This window comes from Anticarsia gemmatalis, chromosome 13 (genome assembly GCF_050436995.1).
Source record: "Anticarsia gemmatalis isolate Benzon Research Colony breed Stoneville strain chromosome 13, ilAntGemm2 primary, whole genome shotgun sequence".
Lineage (NCBI taxonomy): Eukaryota > Metazoa > Arthropoda > Insecta > Lepidoptera > Erebidae > Anticarsia > Anticarsia gemmatalis.
This window is the reverse complement of record NC_134757.1, coordinates 5,455,569-5,479,330: the sequence shown is the minus strand read 5'-3', so window position 1 is coordinate 5,479,330 and position 23,762 is coordinate 5,455,569. Positions and strand designations below refer to the sequence as shown.

The following is a 23,762-nucleotide window of genomic DNA, read 5'->3' as shown; positions in this document are numbered from 1 at the left end:
GTTAGTAGACATAGACGATGTTTTAATGGCCTGTTAGAAGTTTTACCTAATGCCTATTTCACGTACTGGAGTGACTAACTTCGTCACAAATTCATAAATAAAATATAATATAACAAAGCTACGGAGTCGCAACTTAGATAAAATGTTAGTTTATTGTTTTGTTTACCGTATACCGGCCACCAACACATTTTTTTGTATGGAGCGGAGGCTTTGAACTTTTTACGAGCCAGTCTGTGACGCGACGGTAAACTAACAGTGCTTAGTTTCGTATTCCTATAGATACAGACACATTTATTGAAGCTAGTAAAAGATATACGAACATGACAATACACATCTGTACTATGAATTTACAAAATATTTCAACAAAAACTATGCATCAACTAGGTACAGTTAGGAAAGCACTGGGGTTAAAAATGTTAATTATTTTGCTCCAGACTACTAGCAGATACCGCCTATCAGTTAGTGCACAGTTTAAAACCTAAGTAAAGATAGGAACACAAGCTGATGAAGCTCTTGGTCGTATAGATTGACTTACGAAAGTACCTGAATATATATGAAACAATTAGAACGGTAAGTATCCAAATATATCAAAACCCAGAGAAGGAAACATAATTCAGTTCTGAGACAAAACACAATTTTTATAACTTTACCAGAAAACTAACAAAATTTTAAAGATTATGCAAAATAAAATATCTAGAAGCCATTTCACCTAACTATTGAAACATGTGATACTACAAGTTTATCATCAAGATTTATAAATTGTCCATCAAATATTGCTTAAAATGATTAATTAAGGTAAGTGTGAAGTTCATGTGTTATGATATGATGCTATTTTGTTGGTAAAATAAAAAATATTTTGTTTGTAGTACATTATTTTATCATGATTTGGGCTACTGTTTTATCAAATTGCCACAAAAAGAGGAAGTGGAAAATCACGAGTTATGTTATTGTGCTCTACATTATGACAATACATTATTATTATAAATTATGCAATTTTACAAACAAAATAAACAATTACAATAAGTATTTGGAATATGCAAGAAAATAATGATATTGGTCAGCTTATTAGGAGGAATTTCTCAAGACAATTGTGTTGCAATCTATGCAACAGGCACAGAATAAAGTACCTATAGTATACTCAAAATATACCTATCCCAGACAAATAACTTACAGCCTTTTTCCTTTCTATAAGGTCTCTACAAGGAGATAGGTAGGTTTATGTTACTAAGTTAATTTACCAAGAAATATCAAGCACTGAATTTATACATGTTGATAAAAATTCCAACAACTGTTTTAAATTAAATTAGTATTGATAAAAACTAAATTAGCGGGACCAATTAGTTATTGTTACTTTTTAATATTGCCATTATTCAGACCATTAATTGATTAATTAAGCAACAATTGATTAATGGCAATAAATGACATATATTGATATTTGTAATATCAAGTTTTACTTTTTACAAAACTATATTAAGTAGGTGCGTAGTACTGCTAGGTAGGAAAGGGCAATTTCATATAATAATGAATATTGGAGTTTATATGCCCATTTGTAGAGACATTTGGGTTAAATACACTAGGTGGTAGACTGATACCACTAGGGATAGTTCTGGCAAATTGAGTTACAATCAATGACCCCTTCAAAAACTTGTACAAAATTCCTCAATAAAAATATATCATACTATATCTGTATTTTTTTTATAAGTATTTCTAGTTTTCCTTGTTACCACCTAGAAACTATTATTGAGTAGATTAAATCCTTAATTGGTATGGTTATAGTGATACATTACTACAAAGAAAAGTAAATTAATACTATTATGCCTACTCAAATACCTATGAATCAGATCTATATTAAGGTTATCTGTTTTTCATTTAATTTTAATTGCTAATTTGCTTGGTTAGACTTTCTCATACCTATTCTTCCTCAATTTCTTCCTATCATTGACTATAGATATTCTGTATTATTAAAAAAAAGAGTAATATACTTCTACTCAATATCCATAGGAAATATTTCATTTCATTAATTTTCATAATTCCATTTACCCTGTAGGTGTGTGAGTAAAGTTATGGGCAATGACTTACTCAGGTACTTAGTTAGGAAAGTAGCATAGAATAATTTACATAACTGTAAAATTCCTATTAGGTAGTAACACCCATAATTATAAGCAAAAGGTTATTGACCTGTAATCTAGTAAGTATTTTTATAGGGGCTAATACACATACTAAAAACATACAGATAGGTACCCAGGTATAGTATTTTCTATTAAAGTTTTTACAAGGAGCAAATTTCATGAAGTAGGAAAGTTTGACTTTGTGGCTCTGATTCATTGATCTCTTGATGCGTCATATACTGTGTATTATAAAATCTGTAAAATTTCAAGAATAAAAAATGTCAAAATACCCGACGGGTTTTACACTTCTATAACAATCAGATGAGTAATTATTCAATAACTTCAACATATCCATCTGAATTATTGATTTTCAGTTAATTGCTTAATTAATTGAAAAAAAAAAATAATATCGAAGATTATGTGCAATAAGTTTCCCAAAAATTAAGTTGTTTACTGTTATTCTTTGCCTAGGTATTTTAAAGCAAAGTAGTTTATTATCATCAACAATAATACAGCAGATTTCATATTTGTTATCTGCATAAGACAAATATTTTTATGTCATGAAATAGTGTTAGTAGGCTGCAAAACAAATACTTTAATGCCTTTGCCTTATTTCTTGTTAAGTTTGATGTCATCTTATGTGTGTCACATGAAGCTGAGATATCACAACATTGTATTTTGCCTGTATCTACTGAATACGTAATAATATAAGGTACCTATAATTATATTCTATAAAGTTTCTATAATATGATATTTGTTACCTAATATATTCATTACAAATAATTTAAAATAACACTATCTAAGTATTATGTAAGCATATCTTATTTTCTCATAAGACATGACAGGTATGATAAGTTTATTTGCCAATATTCATTACTCCTAATTGCACATAGCCTAATTCCATATTTTAGGAAATTAAAATTACAGTAAGTACACATAGAGAGCAATGACCTTTAAAAGTGTTATTGACCTATTTTGATTATTCGTGTTTAATAACAGAAGCAATGGAAACTATTAAATTACAGGTAAAACCAGACCAATACATCTTCCTGAAGTTTTGATTTAAAAGTTAAAATATTGATGTTTATCAAACTCAAGACTTCTATTTTAACCTGGGTAAAAAATACTCAGCAAAAATACATTTTTAATTTAAATGTCCCACTAGTATAACAGCCGTTTACAGAGAAAAATTAAATTACAATGATAAAATCAATTTTGTAAACAAGTTCGTAAGACATTCGTGGGATCGTGTAAACACAGTACGTATAGGTGTCTTGGTGTTCTACCACACCTCCGGTCATTACCTTGGGTCTGGCAGAACAATCTTTTTACTAGCTCGTGCTGCTGGAGTGCATTTCGACTTCTCCATAGCCATCAAGTAGCTGACGTCTGCCAGTACAGCCTCGAGGTCCGCCATTTTGAGTCTGAATTTATCACCTTCACCAGACAAATAATAAATAACACTGGTTCGCAACACAAACACTAACTAAACCAAGTCGATTTTCAGCTGATAGTCATAACTTTCCTCACATCGCGACTGTTCACCGATTCACGGAATTTGTTGATGAGTGGTGACACATGCTGATCATTCACATTCGTAGAATATATTTTTAAGAACATAGGATCACGTAACTTATTGGTAAATTATCATTACGTAGAAATCTTTATTTTGTTATTAATGTAGCAAATATTAACACTAAAAGAAGCTCTAACAAATAATGAATTGCGATCGCTAAAACGTAATCTAATCCAACACCCGTCACTCCGCGACTACGCACACATCCGGAACTGTGTACTCACACTAAGATAAATTATTGTAAACACGTACATGTACGGTAACAGGCACACACTTTCACAAAATCTACGTTCGGAAATTAGTTACGACAGAGGTTTCGTTTTCGTAAAAATCGATCTTTCCGCAGGTAATAAACTTAACTGATAGGTAAATAGTCTACCTACAAACATAAACATTTCGTTTACATTTCAATATAGCTTTGGTTATTTGGGTAATTGTAATGTTTCCTAATTAACTGTTTGAATAACATCAGTATCAAAAACTAAATAGTTAATTATTTTTAACTAACCATTACGTATAGCGATTAAAGACTTTATCTTAATAAATATCTTATTTATTTAATATTTCACTATGTGATAAAATTGTTAATTTAATATTGATGTGATAAAACTGTCCTCGTAATTGAAAAAATAAAATGTGGTAGTGGTTTTGATTTGGATCTAATTTTTAAAGCTGAAACTATCACCATTGATTTTATACCACAAATAGATTTTTGTGAGAAAACGCACCTGTATCATTCTAGAAATAAGCTACCTACACGTAGGAAGTTACTAAGTGATGATGTAGGTAATCCAATATATTATTAGGTAGCTGCATTTGCGCCTATTCAAATATTTATGAAGTCAACGGTATCGTCTATTGCTAATGTCACTTTGACATTAATTGTCATTGTCAGTTAACATTCTTGTCTGTGGAATTGACAAATGTGTATGAAAGTTTAGTGAAAAATGATTAGGGCATTTTGATAAGGTAATATTATGAGTTAGCCGGCTGTGTGTTCCAATGAAATTTCAACATAAACCGCATTGCTGAATTTACCACTTTGTAAGTTAAAAAGGATTTTTGTTGTTTAATTTTTACGTAAAACTGAAAATCATTTTTGCGTAGTGCGCAAACAAAATTAACATACACAAATATTAGCAAGTGTTTTAAAATTCATTGTTTTATAATTCAAGGCTCTATGAAGATCATTATAATGGTTTCGATTTACGATGTTTAATCAAATTAAATTTATAAATAATATTAAGTCTTAAACAAAGTAATAAGTTAGTTTAATGTTTTGCAGCAAGATGATGGGATACTGCCCCCCAAACGTGACCCTTGGTGAGATATGGGTGGACCATGGAATATCCCAATGTTTCATGGAGACAGTCTCAGCTGTCTTTATCGGGGGATTTCTGTTAACATTTGGAATGATACAAATTGTTATGTATAAAAGGTATGTAAACAATTCACATTTGATTACTCTGGAGATAATATTATGAAACATCTACTTAAATTCTTATTAGTTTGACAATGATTAATGTGTCCTAAAGTAATATGATTCATGTCACTAGGAAATTAGAGTAATTAGCTGATAGAGTTTATGACGATTATGTAATGTTTATTATTTATGGTTTTCTATATTGTGATATGCACAAGAAATAAGTTTTAATAGTTAACAATCAGCTGTTTGTCTGAATGGCATAACCTTTGGATATCTTACTGAGCTCTTAAAAATCTACCTAATTGGACAAATAGCTCTATAATTATTGGGTGCAATATAAATAATCAAAACTCCTAAAACAATGAGCTTCTTATGCACACTTTACAGAAAAAGCAAATTCTGTATTCATCACTAAACAATAGTTTAAGAAAAGTACTCAAAAAAAAAATTTCTCAACTGTGAAAATGCTAAAGCAAAAATAAGTTAAAGAAAACAGTATAATATGACAGTAGGTAATATAAATCAAGATATATGAAAATACCAGGTTTAAAATCATTATAATTAGAAACAGATATTAGTATATATTTACATACACATATTGACATAAATATGACTAATGTTTAAATAAGATAGAAACGGAAACTAATAGCAATAGAGTCATATTTACTTTAGAATTAGAATGTTCTATATGACATTTCATTTTGGTGTCTCATATATTATGTACTATAGGAGATATTATGAAGTATTATGATCACAATTGACAAAACAGGGTCTACTTTTATAGTAATAATGATTTTAGTGCTAATTATTTTCTCTACATAGTCACAAAGTCCTTTTCTGTTGTCTTTGAGTTTTTTTCTAATAGGTAGTTAGAGTGACTCATGCAAAAGGTTTTAGTGTAAAAATTGCATAAGTTTTTGTAAAATAACTTTTTAAACTGGGCAAACCAGAGGTTAGTTGCTAGTTGTGGTATAAAATAAAAGGGATTTCACAATCTAATGCAATCTTTAACTTCCTTCCAGTGTAAAAAAATACTTAGTGGTTTGTGGTTATAGATAGTCTTGAATTGTTAATCCTGCTAAAGCATGATGAGAAAACATACAAGTGTACTTATTTAATTACATAATTAGTTACTATGGGGTAATTATGTTAATTTATTACTTTATTGTGGTTTAAATAAAGTTTTGTTACATGTATAAGGAAATCCCAAAACAATGTTTTAAAGTCAAAGTACATAAATGTTATTATTAAATATCATTTGAACATAATACTTACTTGGAAATCCACTTTTCAGTATTCAATTATTGGGAATTTTTGTTATAATATAAACAGAGTTTTTATATAAATAAACTTAACCCATTACTGTCCCACTGTAAGTCAAGGGTCTACTCCCATAAACAGTGGCTGGTCACGCCTTCACTCTACTCTACCAAGCTCATCAAGTGCAAGTTAGGGGCATAGCAATCATTCCAAATAACGTCTCAAATGAATTTAATTAGCCTTCATATACTTTAATTCATACCTTATCAGACAACACTTGGTCATAATTGTATATATCAAGTAATGTACTGATAACACGGTGACATATTCATCTATGCATTATCAATAAACATTAAACAAAGATTTGTTTCTTTTGCTATCTGTTTTGGAAGTAATGGCTGATGAGTGATGTGTGTAATAAACAGTTCAATTTAGTAGAATTACATATCTTGCTGGTTATTTTCTTTTAGTTTTAACTACCTTTCGGTGTAGTGACGTCATCCGCTTAAAAAGATTTTCAATAAATAGTATAGTTTGGAATGAAATTTTCTGTCCCGTCTCGGGATTCGATGCAGAGACCTTTTCTCGGCAGTCCAATATAGGTACCTACTATCGATGGCGACACAGAGGCTCTCCCACCAAAACATTCGCATTTATAGTATTAGCACAGAATAAGTAATAGTACTACCGTATGGTATTAGTAGTAATTGACGAGCCACACACATATCACACGATTAGTTTTCCTGTACGAATGTTTTGTGATAATAGCATACTAAAAAAATCGAAACATATCGGCTACTGAACAAGTTGCATCTCATTTTAAAACCTTATTTAAACTATAAAACAGTTGAGCAGAGTAGAGTCTTAGAAAATGCCTTTGGCATTAAGTCGCTCTTCCAGTCTAGCTTGGGAGGATACAGAACATTTAATTTCTGCATCACCTCAACATAGGTAGGAAATAGGTGTAAATATGGTTACATTTATTGTGACATGGCAATGGGTACATTACATTAGACAAGTATAGAAAGTTTCCTGTAGTAATTGTATATTTGTATTGGCTTAGGCTATGTGATCTCTATCATTATTGAGGACGGATCGATATAAGAGGTACTTTTAATAATTAAATAGGAATAATTTATGTAGCGATACACGCGAGCTATTAGAAATATTAGTCATACTGCTATCGACTAGTATGTATGAAGGGATGACGGTTATTGATTACTCATTTGATAGTTGATACTATTGCAGCATCTATTGTTATTGATAGTTTCGTAACATAATAACTTGATGACTCAATTTATTTATTAATTTACAACGGAAAACAGTGATCTTGGGTTAGGTTTTGGGGATTGTAGGAGCCCTTTCAACATAATATTTTCTGATTTACGCGACAACACATTTTGGAGTTCACTTAACAAATTTTTTACACACTTAGGTACCTACAATATTTTTTTTAACAAAAGTTAGGTAGGTACCACTAATTGAAGGATATTTTACCCAGATTTAAATTCCGATTTTCGAAAAAGTGTATTGGTTCAAATAGATAGACTCTGATGGTTAAAATAAAAAAATGTTACCTAATTATTTTTCAATATAGAAGAAGAATTAATTACCGTAGGGGAAAAAGCAGCATTTATACTTACTTCTTTGGTAAATCATTGTACAATTTTATACGGTTGAGTAATACAATAATGTATTCGCATTATTTAAGCGTGAATGATACGCAGATGTGAATAGTTTAATTCCGTTATTGTGTTAATGTGACGAGATCTTTACTGCTTTGTAGGTATAAACGGTATTAAAATTGAGAACTTCATACTTTTTGAAGTCGGTTAAAAATTATTTTCGATATTGATTTGAATATCGATATTGTCGTGACCTTGTCTTACATTAAGTAGAGTCGGCACATTAAGTTTTTCCTCTACTCATTTCTATCAGCCGTCATTTCCGTTTTTAGTGTCTATTTTAGTTTAAAAAAAATTGAAATAACAAGGTTTTTGTGAAAAACATTATTTTAGTTCAGGTCCTCTTTAAATAACGAGAGCTCAAGTTATGGTTAGGTACATTCAGGTTTCCTTGTATGAGTATGCGATTACGGTTAAGACTGACGACTCGGCAGTCTTTACATACATACCAACTAGGTACTAGCTAATATACAGAGCTACATACTATAAAATAAATCGTCACCTCAGTAGATCCTTCAAAGGTAATTTTATCATCTACTGAGCTTCTTAAAGTCCAAATATCCTTCTTACTATTTCTTAAAAAACCAAAATATTTGTTGACTACTGGTTAAGGTTTAATTATTATTTCGTAATGTTTGGATGGCACAAGGAAAATGCACAGAAAAATAGAGTTTATAATATAAAAAATATTGTTCGATGATTATTTTGTGTTTGTTATTTAACGCGACGGTGTTACGATTATGACACCTATACAATGTGGAATATGTCATGGTCATTACATTTCAACTGTTACTGTTTTTGTATTTAATTTAAGTTAGTTTCCTGTTGGCTCCTGCTTGTTAATTGTAAATACCTGATAGTAATGACATATATTGATGATTCAAATATTATGTAATACATAAGTCTTTTATATCTACTTATTCTAAATAGGTATACAAATCCGAGGTATGGAAAGGATTTTAAGAGATGCGTAGTTTAGGTTTAACTTATGTTAACTTTAGTGTGTAAAATAATATATAACTACCAAAGAATTTATATTTTTAAAATTTGATTGCAGGTATTGTTTATAAAGAAGTTTTCGTTTATGTAACTGTTACTGATTGTAGCTGAATAAAAACATTGACGGCTGGTTTCACGATGTCTGTTCTGGATAAAAGTCGGATAGCTTATCAAGGATTTTTTGACATATTTAAGAATTTTCTTTCATTTCCTGTCCCTTCATCTATTGAATAGGCTATCAGACAGTCATTATCTAGTGAGTCCGTAATGGCCCTGAATGTCGACTGACATAATACAGAACACAATGTAATGTTTATGTGTCTTTTCAGATACGGCACAGAAGTTGAAGATGTCAGGTCGTCACGTCTATTCGCCGTACAATTGTTTTTCACTTTATTCGTCCCCGTACTGGCTGTGATACGATTCCTCTTGCAAGCGTTCGTGTTTAAAGGAGGGTCTATTTATGGGTATATGGTAAATACATCATTGATTTTCACATACTTAATATGTACATTTTTAACTTATAACTGGCCCAGCTCGGCAACGGTCTCCTACCGAACAAGGTTTAGTTTTAAATTAGTTTAAGGTTTGCTGTCTATGTGCTGGTCGGGGACTTTGTATTCCTTTAAGAAATATATTTAAAAACTTTTCAACACGATATTTTCCTTCATCGTTACTTGCTATGTATTTTATTATTTTAATTGAAATGGTTGTGAAAAGTGCTACGTAATAACTGTAACATTTTCTTACGCAATTTGATTAATTCCAATCGATTATTATGATGAAGAATAAAAACGATAATGTAGTTTATCTACCTACGTTATTTCCAGGTCAATATACTAATTTTACAATTTTTGTTTCAGATAGTAGCATTGTCAGTGACACTAGTAGTGTTTCCCCTATCGGCCTATTTAGCAGTACTGGAGAGGCGGTTTCTACTACCTTCGGTCCTCCCAAGAGGACATGGGTTCGTGCTACTCGTGTTCTGGGCGATGATTTTCGTCTCTGAGAATCTATCGTTCTTGAATCTTAATAAGGAAGGATGGTGGTGGCATTTGAAAGAGTAAGTACACTTGTCATAAATACATTTTAATTAAATCACAAGCTACAAAACATTGGAGAGCCCATATGTGGACATAATTCGAATAACCCGTTTGTACGTATGCACGTACGCATAATTATGCGTATACGCATTTTCGTACGCATGCCTCTGAATACAGATGAATGAAAAAATGTGCTATGTGTTTATTTAAATGCTTTATGTGATATTTAGATTACACGATCGACTTTTTTTACTGCAAAATTAAAACTTTATTGTCATAGATATTTCAAGTTACTTACAAGTTATTCAAATACGAAGTCGAAATAGAGCTTAAAAAACAAACTTCTTATTTGTCCTATAGTCTTCAAGATCGCCTGGAGATGGCGCTGTTTGTCGGCCGCTATGTATCTTGCATGATCATGTTCGTGCTCGGTATGAAAGCGCCAGGTATTATGCACCAGTTCGAATACCTCGAGGGAGAAGAGGAGATTCGAAGAAATATTCCTCCAAGGGTAAGTTTATTTGTTAGTCGTCTCTTTCTGTCATTAGGTTATGTGTGTGAGTGAGTAAGACAGAAGATCTATGTAAATAAAGACATTTATTTTATGTAATAGTTTTCATCATATACATGTTATGTTACTCAGGTACCAGAAGTAGGCTCTAGTCTTAACTATAGACAAAATATTAAGGACTTATTTTAAACCGAGCATAAAATACTTGTTACTTTTTTATTCTTATTGACGTATTCGTCGTGTCATATTTATTTCACTTTTTAGTTTTTATTATGTAGGTTAAGATGTCATGTCCATATCAAAATCATTTAATAAGTTCTGGCGAAAAACACGTATTCAGTAAAAAAACAAAGGTAATTAATTATATACTTTAATTAATTCTCGATGAGTTTTTATACATTTAGCGGAAATTGTTGACTGGGTGAACTAAGCTAAATGATCTGAAAGTACGTATACTTATAATTGAAAGTATTTTGGGTTTCGATTTAATCAGGGAAATGATTGACAAAATGAAGTTATTTAAGGATATTACAAAATAATTTTACCTACATGTGAATTTACATGGTGTCTATTTGTAAGGCTTGTATGATATCCTTCTTTATTTTACTAAAAGTTAAAACACGTAAAACGTATCCTATTTATTTTCAGACTGTTTATTTGTTCACTTAGTCAAAATGACTGCAAATGCGCCCCTAGTATCATTGGAGCAACATTTTCACATCTATAAACCTGTGAGATTTATTTCTATTTTGTTTATAAAAAGCTACTTTTTTCTTTATATTTTTCATAACTGACCCGCGCAACTTCGCTTGCGTCACATAAGAGAGAATGGGTCATAATTTTCCCCGTTTTTGTAACATTTTTTACTGGTACTCTGCTCCTATTGGTCGTAGCGTGATGATATATAGCCTTGCTCGAGTAATGGGCTATCTAACACTGAAATAATTTTTCAAATCGGACCAGTAATTCCTGAGATTTACACACAACAAACAAACAATCTCTTCAGCTTTATAATATTAGTATAGATTGAAATCATGAGATATAATAGTAGGAAATCTTCTACAGGAAAGAGCACTGCTTACTTGCTTATTTAGACTCATATCTTCATAGTTTATTTTTCTCTTTGATAGGATGACAACCGATCAACTTTCCGCAATGTATTCTCCAAACTGCGTACACTGCTGCCGTTCCTCTGGCCCCGGAAGAGTGCGTGCCTACAAATCTACGTGCTCATTTGTATCCTGGCACTACTGGCCGGGAGAGCTGTTAACTTATTCGTGCCTATTTATAGCAAATTGATTGGTAAGCATTTATTTTATACCAAATTTATATGCTATTAAAACTTATAATAAAGTTTTGTATACTCTTTGTTCATTAAGTAAACTTGGAAGGAAATGCCCGCAGATACAATCCAATCGAAGAGTGCTTTGCCCAAAAAAGGGACAGTATTGACTGCCTGCGTGGCGCAGTGGTTTAGGTCGCCACGCCGATACTACTGCGTCGGGAGGTCGTGGGTTCGATTCCCACACGGAATAATTATTTGTGCGATCTACAAAACAAAATGTGGACTATCGATTACATAACTTATGTACGTGTACACGCTCATACGTACGAATATACGCACGTCTTAATTATTAACATATGTATAACCAAACTTTTAAATAAAACCATGTATTGCAATATTTTAATGAGCTCGTATTGTTTGCAGTGAACAGCTTAACAGACACGCCGCTACAATTCCGATGGGACCTCGTGGTGGTCTACGTGTTCTTCAAGTTCCTTCAGGGCGGAGGAACCGGCGGTATGGGATTCCTCAACAATTTGCGGTCGTTCCTTTGGATCAAAGTACAACAGTATACTACTAGGGAGTTACAGGTACGTTTGTAATATTTTTAAAAGGATAGTATATATTTTTTTTATGAGTATAAAGCCTTAATTCGTATTTGCCAGCTCAGAGAATTGAGACTTAGTTTAACCTGAAATACTGTTGATGGTGAAATATGTAGGAAAATGGCAACGCAATTTAGATTTCTTAAACGTCGTCACTTTTTATAAACTCATCTTATTCATGAAGTAGTTTGTTCATAGTATCAACACTATGATAGCTATAATAACTATGTAGATATTTAAACGCAAATCGCGTGCGTTTTGTTCCACGTAACCTTGATAATAGCTCGATATTGTTGAGTTTCACGAGCGGTTTTAATTACGTAGTTTTATACTAAACTGTTTTACTTTTATCGATTGTTTGACTTTAAAACTAGTATTGTCGTACTGAGAACTAATTTATTACGTTATGTAACTTACTACGCACTCATTGATAGAATATTTCATTTAAATTTACGACTATTTTCCGATAAAAATTACATATACAAACCATAGAAAAAATACTACTTATATTGATTTAGATTCTATATCTTAAAAAGTTACAGAATTTATGTCATATCAATAAAAGTTAATCTGATTGTTCTCAACTGAGATAAGTTGTTACATTATTGCAAAGGTATTTGAATAACCAATTACTAATTACATATTAGGTTTTGGAAATTTAAAAACTATCATCAATATTATAGTTATCGCACTCACACATTTTACCTCAGATTTTGCGATTCTTTGACTAAACTTTTCAGTTGAACAACTTTGACTCCAAATTGACCAAAAACTGCGATCCACAAATATTTTTTTCGGGTCTTTTTGTACTTTGTGTCCGTTGTTTGTATGTTTGTAAAAGTCCCCGCGACACGAGAGCAATTCTTAGTGCGGGAGTTGTCTTTTTAAAAAAAGATAGAAGATGACTATAACACAAAACAAACAAATAACAAATTAATAAGTACAATTTCTTGTTACAGTTAGAATTATTCAAGCACCTCCACGGGCTGCCGTTATGGTGGCACCTCTCCCGCAAGACTGGCGAGGTCCTTCGCGTGATGGACCGGGGCACTGATTCCATAGACAACTTGTTATCGTACATACTGTTCTCTATCACACCGACATTGGTAGACATTGTCGTTGCTGTGGTGTATTTCGTGACGCAATTCAACGCGTGGTTCGGACTCATCGTGTTCGCTACTATGGTGCTTTATATTAGTGAGTATTTGAGCATTGATTCTTGATATGGTAATATTAAGGGAATTTAGAAACAACGAATAACAGAAAAATACCTCCTGATAACAGAAAGAGAGTACGAATCCCGTAGAGATTGGGTCTTTGTTCCAGCATTGAGATATGAAACGAAAAAGTTTTGCATCTCTTGAGCTAAAATAAACTTAGTCCTGAATGTTTTCCTTAATAGTAGTGAATAAAGTATATCTGTTTAATACATTTATGAATCAAAGTTGCCTTTTAATAGGGTTCATTTTAGATTTTTATTCATATTTATTATTAATATTGTAGTAAAGCCCGAATTTTTATTAATTAATTCGAAGTTATATTAGCAGTATATTTCCATCCGCAAGTCGGTAAATACAGTGGTTGATAAAATCACTGTACTTTATCTATGTTGTACACAATCGTGATAAATGCAAATCGTTATCTCTATCCACTGTAGTTTGTAAGTAAATAAACAGGTTGTATGCAATTATGATAATGTTAATATCGGTGCATTTAGTTCCAATACTCACTTACTTATTCTAAGCTTAGTATTAGTTGTTATTGAATATCGATGATTTTAACTCGTATTATTTTTTTTATTTAAAATAACAATTAACGAACTATGAATATGATTTTTTCTCTGTTTATGGAATTTGTTAAGTAACATATGATTTCTGCGGCGAAGTGGTTTGAATATAATGCTGCGACTGTTGTGTGGATTTCGTAGGGTCAATTGTCTCATGAGTATTTTTTGGTTCCACTAATGTGTCTATTCACACTTTCAGGCTGAAATTTTTCCCTAAGAACTTTCATGAAAAACACCTTTGTAACTGAAGCTTTGAATATTTTGAATCAAACCGAAATACTCATATTCTAAAACAGTCTCTACAATACCCAATTTATCTAATAAACTAACACTCAGAGCTGGTTTTCTTCAAAAATAGTTTACTAAACCCCTCGTTCAATTTCAGTCGCAACAATAGTAGTAACGGAATGGCGTACGAAGTTCCAGCGTCGCATGAACTTGGCTGACAACGACCAGAAGGCGCGCTCCGTCGACTCGCTGCTCAACTACGAAACTGTCAAGTATTACGGCGCCGAGTCCTATGAGGTCATGGCTTATAGGGACGCTATTGTTAATTATCAGGTAACTAAATAGTCTGTTTAACCTCTCATAACTTGGAGAGTAATAATGGATTAAGAAGAAAACATTTGGTTAGTTCCCAGTTGTCCCATCTAACACTGTTCCCCGGGGTGACAACTGAGAATAAAAGTAGGAAGAAAATTCCCAGTTGTCACCCCGGAGTGACAGCGTACAGGGGACAACTGGGAATATTACAAAAAAAAATATTTTATAAAAAAACTAATTTTCTGATGTACCTATTTAGCATTGAGTCATTGATTTACTTGATTCAAATTACTAAAACTACATATTGACTTTCAGAAAGAGGAGTTTAAATCTCTATTAACACTGAACATGCTGAACACATTACAAAACATCGTCATCTGCAGCGGTAAGTACATTTCTAAAAAATAATTTGTTTACACAAAACCTGAGTTCCATTTGTCATAGAGCATTTTCTTTTTAAAACAACATTTTATTTATCTGAACTGACGTTAATCTCGCCCAGTGCATTACTTACTTATTTTTTTTTATAGAAAAAGAGCATGTTCCCTTTCACTAAATGAAAATACATTCAAAAATGTTGCTAGATTATTTGATCGTATTGTTTAAAATGTTTATTTTATTCTAATAGGTTTGCTCGCTGGCTCACTGTTGTGCGTATCGATGGTAGTCAGGACGTCAGAGCTGACTGTCGGCGACTACGTACTGTTCGCGTCATACATCGTGCAGTTGTACGTGCCTCTGAACTGGTTCGGCACTTACTACAGGTAAGGAATGTCTTTACTCGCTTCAAAAGAGCTTTGAATGTAGGTAAAAGCTGTTTTATGAATGAATAGTTTCAATTTAATTCTGCGAACTGTACACATATACGCTTCTATGACAGTATTACTTATATATAAATCACACTTTGTACCATAGTGGTAGGTAGAGACCAAAGAATGCCACTTGGCACGATTCTTACAAACTACCCTAGTTATACAGGACCGAAGTTTATATGAGTATAGTATTAAATGGTTTAAAATTTAAAGAAACTCTTTTTATCACATCAGTAAAAGAATAATAAAACGTGGTAAAACCCAGTTTCCAACATTACGGCATTCGTTATTCAATCTACAGGAACGATAATTTTATTTATTATTTTTTATCACAATGTCACATCATGTCAGTTTTACCGGTTTTCCTACATAGTGATAAAATGATTAAATATCGCTTTAATTTATCACCCATTTATTATCCAGCGAAAGAATTAAAAAATCTGAATTACTTTCGAGATTAATCCAAAGTATCTTAATCTGTATACTAATAATACAAAGCTGAAGAGCTTTGTGTGTCTGTTTGAACCCGCTAATGACAAGAACTACCTACTGGTTCGAATTGAAAAAAATATTTATATGTTGAAAAATCCATTTATTGAAGAAAGCTATTTGTCATTACGCTGTTGCTAATAAAAATGGAACAGCAATAAAAAATCTGAAAACGGGAAGACTAAGGCACACCAGTGGTTCCCAACCAGTGGTCCGCGAAAGACTTTAAAATTTAAATTTTTCAGGACGATTATTACACTTTATTTTCGATATACTTACATAGTAGTCCCTGCTAACCAGAATAATATAAAAGTGGTCCCGGACTAAGAAAAGGTTGGGAACCCCTGGTCTACACGGACGTAGTCGCGGGTGACCGCTATTTTTTTATAATCATAATAAAAAAACTATTATCAAATAATATTTATGATTGACAATCGATATAAATGTTTATTTTACGTGCGCGATAAAAATTACGTGACCGATATGATGTGCATAAATCATTTGACCAAACGTTTAACATACCGCGATTAAAAGTTATTATCGATAGTGCACCATTGAACTAAATGAGGAAGGGAATTGGACTTAAAATTAATGTAATTAAAGTTGATTTTAAAAACTATATAGAGATAAGTACATGTGATGGACTTTCGCCAGTCCAAAGTTTATAATATTAAGATATTTTTGTATGATAACTACTTAGCAATATTTTTTCTCCTATCTTACTTTCTACGTCGTAGCGTCATTTCGTTTGAACAAAAGGTGACGTCTTTGTACACTTACTATTAAAATATGCTCGTCAGCTATTCTGTTATCGTGAAGGTTATAAACAGCTGATACAGATTAGATAATACATTCTTAGCTATTTTTATCTTTAGGTAACATTATAGAATTAGTGAAATCTTAAAATTTTATGTGTATTTTTAGCATAATTATGCCGAAGGAAATACTAATTTCTGTTATAATTAGAATTATTGTGTTAAGCCTGTCACCTACTACAAACACGTAGGATTAAAACATTAGATTGTACTAATTTAAAGATATACAGAAACATAAATATATAATTATCGAAAACCTTATCTTCGAAGTTGAATAAAAATATCACTATGAAAGTGCCTAAAACAATTCATAAACACGAATTGTCCAAGCCAGTCTCAGCTATCTTCGCGGACTCGAACTCGAAGAGTAACCCATTTCTCATTTTGTTAGAACCTTGCATGACAATGGTTTAATTATTTACTTTTTCTCTGTAGGGCTATCCAAAAGAACTTCGTGGATATGGAGAATATGTTCGACCTGATGCGAGTGGAGTCAAACGTTTGCGATGCTATCGGTGCTCCGGACCTGTTGGTGAGGCGAGGCGCCGTCGAGTTCAAGCACGTAAGCTTCGGCTACGGCCCCGAGAGACTCGTACTCAACAATATCAGCTTCAAAGTACCTCCTGGCAGTACTGTTGCCTTAGTAAGTATATTTTCTTAATAAGCTATTTTGACAGAATGTAATCCTGTATTTTGTCATCCAAAGCTTTGAACGTGCACGTCCTCCGTATACGCAGCGAAAATAAACATAATGTTTATACGCTTCTATACATAATATAAAATTTAAAAAAACACGGAAATGAACACCTTTTTTATAAGAAAGCAGGGAGAGACCATCACTAGTTACAATTCCAACAAACTTCTTTTGCTTCAACATGTCCTTAAATGATTTAATTATAATTATTTATTATTATAATTATTTCCTATAAAACAAAGTTTATACCATGATACATAATAACGTTCAATATAAATTGTTCTAGGTTGGTCCTAGCGGTGCGGGCAAGTCCACAATAATGCGCCTGCTATTCCGATTTTACGACGTGAACGAAGGTGCGGTGTTGGTGGACGGACAGGACGTGCGCACCGTGACGCAAGCCTCGCTGCGAGCTAATATCGGCGTGGTGCCGCAAGATACTGTGCTCTTCAATAACTCTATTAGGTACTACATTAAGGTTGTTCAGTACAGACATATGAGATGGGCATACGAACTGGCTGCGTTTATACACAATTATATATTTTAAACAATATTGATGAATAATAGCATTTATAAACTAGGTCGTTCTAAAGGTCGAAGTTGAAGGTTTTATTTACTCAGATGTGACTTTTCAATGTTGCAAACGCATGCAACATAAAGCAAACGTAACCATATTGTTTTCAAAGTTAAATTAAAATTTCAATGTAACTTGTTAATACAATTTTTATGCCTTTTATCCAATAATAGTAAACAAACACGTAATTTTAATCAAGCAACTCTCTTTGTAATGTCATTTAGTTGATAAGTGTTAATGAATAAATACGTATTGTTTTAAATTACAGATACAACATACAATACGGTAGATTGACTGCGCCCGCGTCAGATATTATTTCAGCGGCGAAGAATGCAGACATTCATGATAGAATTCTTACATTCCCTGATGCTTATGATACACAGGTAATATCCGTATTTACAATGTAGCATATGCAAACAGTAAATTTTTCAACAGACGCAAACAAAGACGTTTCAATATGGAAACAAACGTATTTAGCCTTTTAGTGCCTGATGATTTTAGCATTCAAAGACTCACTATCGGTTTTATAAAATTCTGCCGCCATGCAACTGTATCAAGAGTCTTGATACAGCTATTGACATTTCTTAGTCTTGATTCAAGTTTAAAAAAGCAAAAATCAAGAATGTTAAGTTTGTATTACCAACGAAATAGTGCTTTTTAAATAAATAACACACGCAAATATTTTCCAGGTTGGAGAGAGAGGTCTCCGTCTCAGTGGTGGTGAGAAGCAAAGGATAGCGATCGCCCGAACTATCCTCAAGGATCCGGCGATTGTGCTTCTAGACGAAGCTACGTCCGCGCTTGATACTAACACAGAAAGAAATATACAGGTACGCAATAAATAAATATACAGCCCGCCCGCGACTTCCTCCGCGTGGAAACCCTTCCCGTGTAAATCCCGATCCCTCGGGAACTCCGGGATAAAAAGTAACCAATGTGTTTTTCTGGGTCTTTAGCTATATGTGTACTATCACTACTGCCTACCACAAGGTCCCATGGACTATTACCGATTAAAGTGTTACTAGGTTTATACAATTTAAATTGGCTTTTGACAGTCTCGGACGGATTTGGGATCGCGCTTGAATATGACCGTAGGTTAAACTATAAATAGTGAAAATTGGTTATCCTTGATATACCTCCGAATGAACTTTAATATTTAAGCACATCTCTTTACAAAAGATATTCCTAAGCACGTGTATTGATTGTGAATCGTTTTCAGGCGGCGTTGGCTCGTGTATGTGCTAATAGAACAACGCTGATCATCGCACACAGATTGTCTACGATTATCCACGCGGATGAGATATTAGTGCTCAAGGAAGGAGAGATTATTGAGAGGGGAAAGTAAGTAAAAACAAATATTACGTCGGGGAAAAAGTCGCGTTATAGTATGTATGAACTTGTAATAAAATCTCTTTGGCTTAAAGAATCACAAATGAGTACACGGTTCATTAGGTATCTTTCAGTGAGCTCGTGAGGTATCCAAATATCGAGCTTTTTTATGTAGAGAAAAGATTTTATTACAAGTTCATGCATACTATAATGCGAAAAGACCCCGACCTAATATATTATTGTGACATTTCAGTTCGTCATGTCACCTTAGAGCATACGTTAGACCAAGCGTCCACTATAATCGGGCTGTAACATACGTGCGAACTATGTCACAGTGTCATATATGTCAAGAATGAAATGAATGTGACAATGTGTAAGTGCGAGCGAGAGACTCTGATAAAATGACATGACTTAGTTCGCACGTTTGAAATGGCCCGAGTACAGTGACTTTTGTCACGGTGACAAGTCCTTATTTTTGTCACCCAATTTTCACGTCGTGACGTGTGATTATCTCTATTCATAGCCTTAGACTTGATAAGAGTGACGAAATAGTCACGATGACAATAGTAACGACGTATATTACTTAGACATGACTATATAATAACCGAGTATTGTCTATAGACGTCCGATATTTGTCTTGCATTTTTCTAAAAGCTAGCTTTAGTTAATCATTTTGAGTATTTTATCTTATGACCAGATGATTTGAAAACCAAGTTAGAGCTAGTCTATTAGTTAGAGCTTAGTTTTTCAAGCTTAGAGCTTAGCATAAATAAAAAAATATCATTAGTATTGCTATCAGTGGCTTTATAACAAACGTTACTTTCCTGCCCTATTTCATATCGTTATTAAATTATATGTTTCGGTCAGATAAGTCTCTCTGCACGCGGATAATTACAATGCATAAAACAAATTGATAACAAAACAATAGTGTATTATGTTTAATAACAATATGCTTATCGCGGTAGTTAGATATATTCCACGGCTCACGTGCTGTATGTAGTTTGATAAATCAAATAATGATACGACTAGTTTATTAACTGGAATTAAAATAAAATAAATTATAACTTGTTTCGAAAAAATATGTGAAAACGGTATGATTTGCACAATCAGATTTTCTTTACATAATCCTAAGTATTAAAAAACTATCCCATTCTCTGTGTGGCTAAATATTGTTAACTTGTAAAACTACTGAGTAGGTGTATAAATAAAATAAAAAAAATACCCTAACAATTCGTCCGTCACACTAATCGCATGGACTAATAGCTCCAATATCTTCAAAAAGCACTCCACACATCCAATAACGTATTTTCTTCTTTCCAGCCACGAAACTCTTCTCTCACAATCTGGTATGTACGCGTCCATGTGGCAGCAGCAACTGGAGAACACTCGCAACGGCAACGGCAACAACAACGAGAGCAATGCTGAAGGCAACAACAACGACCGGCCGCCGGAGCAAGGCAACGGCGTCAGTACATTCGGCCACGGGCACGGCCATTAGGACTGAAACAGTTCATACGTAACGAGACAGGGTGCTAGTCGGTTCGTGGATCAGTGAATTCGAATATAATCGAATCCTAGAGTTTATTCGCGTTAGGAATATAGTTCAGAGCGTTTTTATGGATAATTCTACGAGTACGACTTTTTACATAGATACGTACGTATACTCTCAAATACGTACGTACGTACAATTTCGTATACGCACCGCAAGGGCTGGTTCACAGAACTGCAATGCGAAGTCGAATTATGAAAATCTACGATCTCGCATGACGGTATATTGGTTCACATCATGCAGCTGTGCAATGAAAGAATGGTCCCTCGAGCCGTAAAGGGATTCCCCTTCATGGCGTTCTAAATAGTATCGCAGCAATACACGTCTACGTTTCGAGTACACATTGCATTACATGGTTTGTTCCCGTTGAGTCACACCAATTTGTGTTACACTGCATCGATTCCCGTTTTTGTGTGCAAGTCTTTAAAAACGCTTTAATAGCATCAATGAACAGTGCGCTATTTGTACAGTGATATTTATAACAGTGATATAACATAGACAGTGCGCTGATACTTCGTTGTTGTTTCACTATTTTCTTAACGCGAATAGACCGTAGCGTCAATTGTTTGGCTTGAAGGAGTTAGAGTAAGGGACATGACAGATCGCTCGTATGAGCATTTGCAACCAAATAATTTTGTATTGAAGTGTGGATTTTCTATGTACATTATGCACAAGGCAACAACACTGAATAAATAAGTTCAGATTATTGTTGAGAACTAAGCTAGGCGAAGGCGAGTTGGAGTCATATCGCATCGTTACTATTATACTCGCTGATGGCATGGGTCCTTTTGTATTGAGGTTTAGTTTGGTTTAGTATACTTTGTTCACCAACACCGTCTTCGTAAAGCGAAATAGATACCTAGAACTAATGATAACTACGGGTAGAGCGCTTTTAGGACCATCGTTCGTAATAATATAGTTTTTGCTGGATGTCGGCGTTTGTGGACAAACAACGTACCCAGTCCGAAATATTTCGACGTACGTACGTACGAATTATCGTACGTATACGGTCGTGTGTTCGTTAAAGTTAGCGGGTATGATGTCTGTACTTATTTATTTTGTGTTAACACGCTGAACAAACTTGTATGTACATAAGTTGACATTGTGTTGATGTAACTATATTGTACCTAGTAGTATTAAAATTGTGATGGGAAAAATTTGATGTGCTATTTCAGTGTTATTAAAACTGTTTTTATTTATAAATCGTGTTTTTATTTAATAGTAATAACATTAGCAAAATATAAACATGAAAATTAAAATATAAATAATACATCTGAATAATAACTTTACAAAGGAAACATTTTACAAAATTTAACGAAATTGTGTTAATTTTACCCCAAAAATAAACGAAATTTTGCGTCGTTGCTTATAGTCCTGCTTGGCATTAGTGGTAGTATCGCGTACTTACATAATTGGTCCAAACAGAGACCGTTATTATGGGCTTAATATTTCCGCGATTCTACTAATAAAACCGAGAAATGGAACAAGGGGCACCACAATCGAAAACGAAATCCATCTACTAAACTATTAAAAATGATGACAATTTAAAATATCCTTTATAAAAACTGTAATATTGGTTAAGAAATCAATAAGTTCATATTAAAAATCAATGTAAAAAGAATGAAAAAATACATAAATAAGTATAAAATATATGTCGTTTCATTACTTGAAACACCAGCCTCGGTTTGAACACCACCCTAGACTGGATGACCTGAAAATAATTTATGGAAGATTGACATAAGATCACTTGCCGACCGCAGCGACATTTTGTGCCACGGCGATGGGCTTCGATGGTCAAACACGTAAATAGTATCATCATAAATATCACTTGCATGGTAAATAACTAATACCAAAGACAACACTAGTCTATTATAATACTAATTTGCACTCTTGCGATAAAGGATAACTATTTATATCTTGACTAGCGTTAAATTTAAGTAGCTGAAAACTTACGATCTGATTTCGCTGAGTCAGACTTCGTTGGAGTAGCCTTTATCTTTTCTTTATACAATTGGTTTTGCTTCTGATACTCGCTCACGGACATTGAAGGCCGACGTTTTGCAAAATCGAAGCTTCTTATAGAAGTGTGCCGTACAGTTTCATAGTGATCTATAGTTTTAACATAATCGGATGATATTTTGCGACCAAGTAACTTCCCATGCTGCAGGTTGAGCACTTGGTTGACTGATTGACGGATGGGTAAAGAAAGATGTCGCGGATATTTCTCGCGAGAATCGTCACGGTCTCCCAAACCGAAAGTCCTTGAGTTTGTTAGAAGCGAGTATTGATTCTTTTTATGCGTCTCAGAATTTGATCTGAAATAGAAATAGAGTTAGTCGTTTGTTTCTTAAACTGGTAAAACTTTAGGAAGCATTATGGTCATAATGCGCTCGTTTAATCAACAATTCAATGAAATAAATTCTGGAGAACCTAGACGTTCAATGTGTGCGATAATTCAATGTTGCAAGGGCAAGTAGACTTGAAATAGCTTTTCCTACTTATTCCCTAAAAAATCGTAACTATTCTTCTTAACTGGAAATTAAACTTTTGCATCTATTCAACATACCTATAGTCCTTCAAAGTAGGCGGTTCGCTGTCATCGCTATCACCGGCGACGTCGTCGTACAGTCGTGTGAGAACAGATTGTCTCACCATCATACTACCACCCGTGTC

The 23,762-nt window shown here is 33.3% G+C and overlaps 2 protein-coding genes across 4 annotated transcripts in view; one reads left to right on the top strand and one right to left on the bottom strand.

The window, feature by feature from the left end:
- Positions 1 to 3,913, bottom strand: part of Gprk1 (G protein-coupled receptor kinase 1) — a 34,546-nt gene extending 30,633 nt beyond the window's left edge. Inside the window, exon 1 of one of the 2 annotated variants that reach the window (XM_076121529.1) lies at positions 3,413 to 3,913. In XM_076121529.1, coding sequence (XP_075977644.1) covers positions 3,413 to 3,525 — 113 coding nt within the window. In that variant the 5' untranslated portion in view covers positions 3,526 to 3,913. The remainder of the gene's footprint in view (positions 1 to 3,412) is intronic. The other variant, XM_076121530.1, reaches the window with a different exon arrangement.
- A 664-nt stretch (positions 3,914 to 4,577) lies between these two features.
- Hmt-1 (ABC transporter ATP-binding protein/permease Hmt-1) lies at positions 4,578 to 22,288 on the top strand. 2 transcript variants are annotated; one of them, XM_076121561.1, is made up of 17 exons: positions 4,578 to 4,728; positions 4,970 to 5,122; positions 9,384 to 9,528; positions 9,918 to 10,117; positions 10,458 to 10,608; positions 11,739 to 11,910; positions 12,317 to 12,483; positions 13,458 to 13,695; positions 14,670 to 14,845; positions 15,143 to 15,212; positions 15,456 to 15,591; positions 17,379 to 17,586; positions 17,924 to 18,102; positions 18,480 to 18,594; positions 18,901 to 19,041; positions 19,431 to 19,552; positions 20,861 to 22,288. In XM_076121561.1, exons 2-17 carry the CDS (start codon positions 4,974 to 4,976, stop codon positions 21,036 to 21,038), a joined length of 2,547 nt encoding a protein of 848 aa, XP_075977676.1. In that variant the 5' UTR covers positions 4,578 to 4,728; positions 4,970 to 4,973; the 3' UTR covers positions 21,039 to 22,288. The 2 variants fall into 2 exon arrangements, with proteins under 2 accessions (XP_075977676.1, XP_075977677.1); XM_076121562.1 differs by lacking the exons at positions 4,578 to 4,728; positions 4,970 to 5,122; positions 9,384 to 9,528; positions 9,918 to 10,117; positions 10,458 to 10,608 and adding an exon at positions 10,845 to 10,961.
- The last annotated feature ends 1,474 nt before the right edge of the window (positions 22,289 to 23,762 follow it).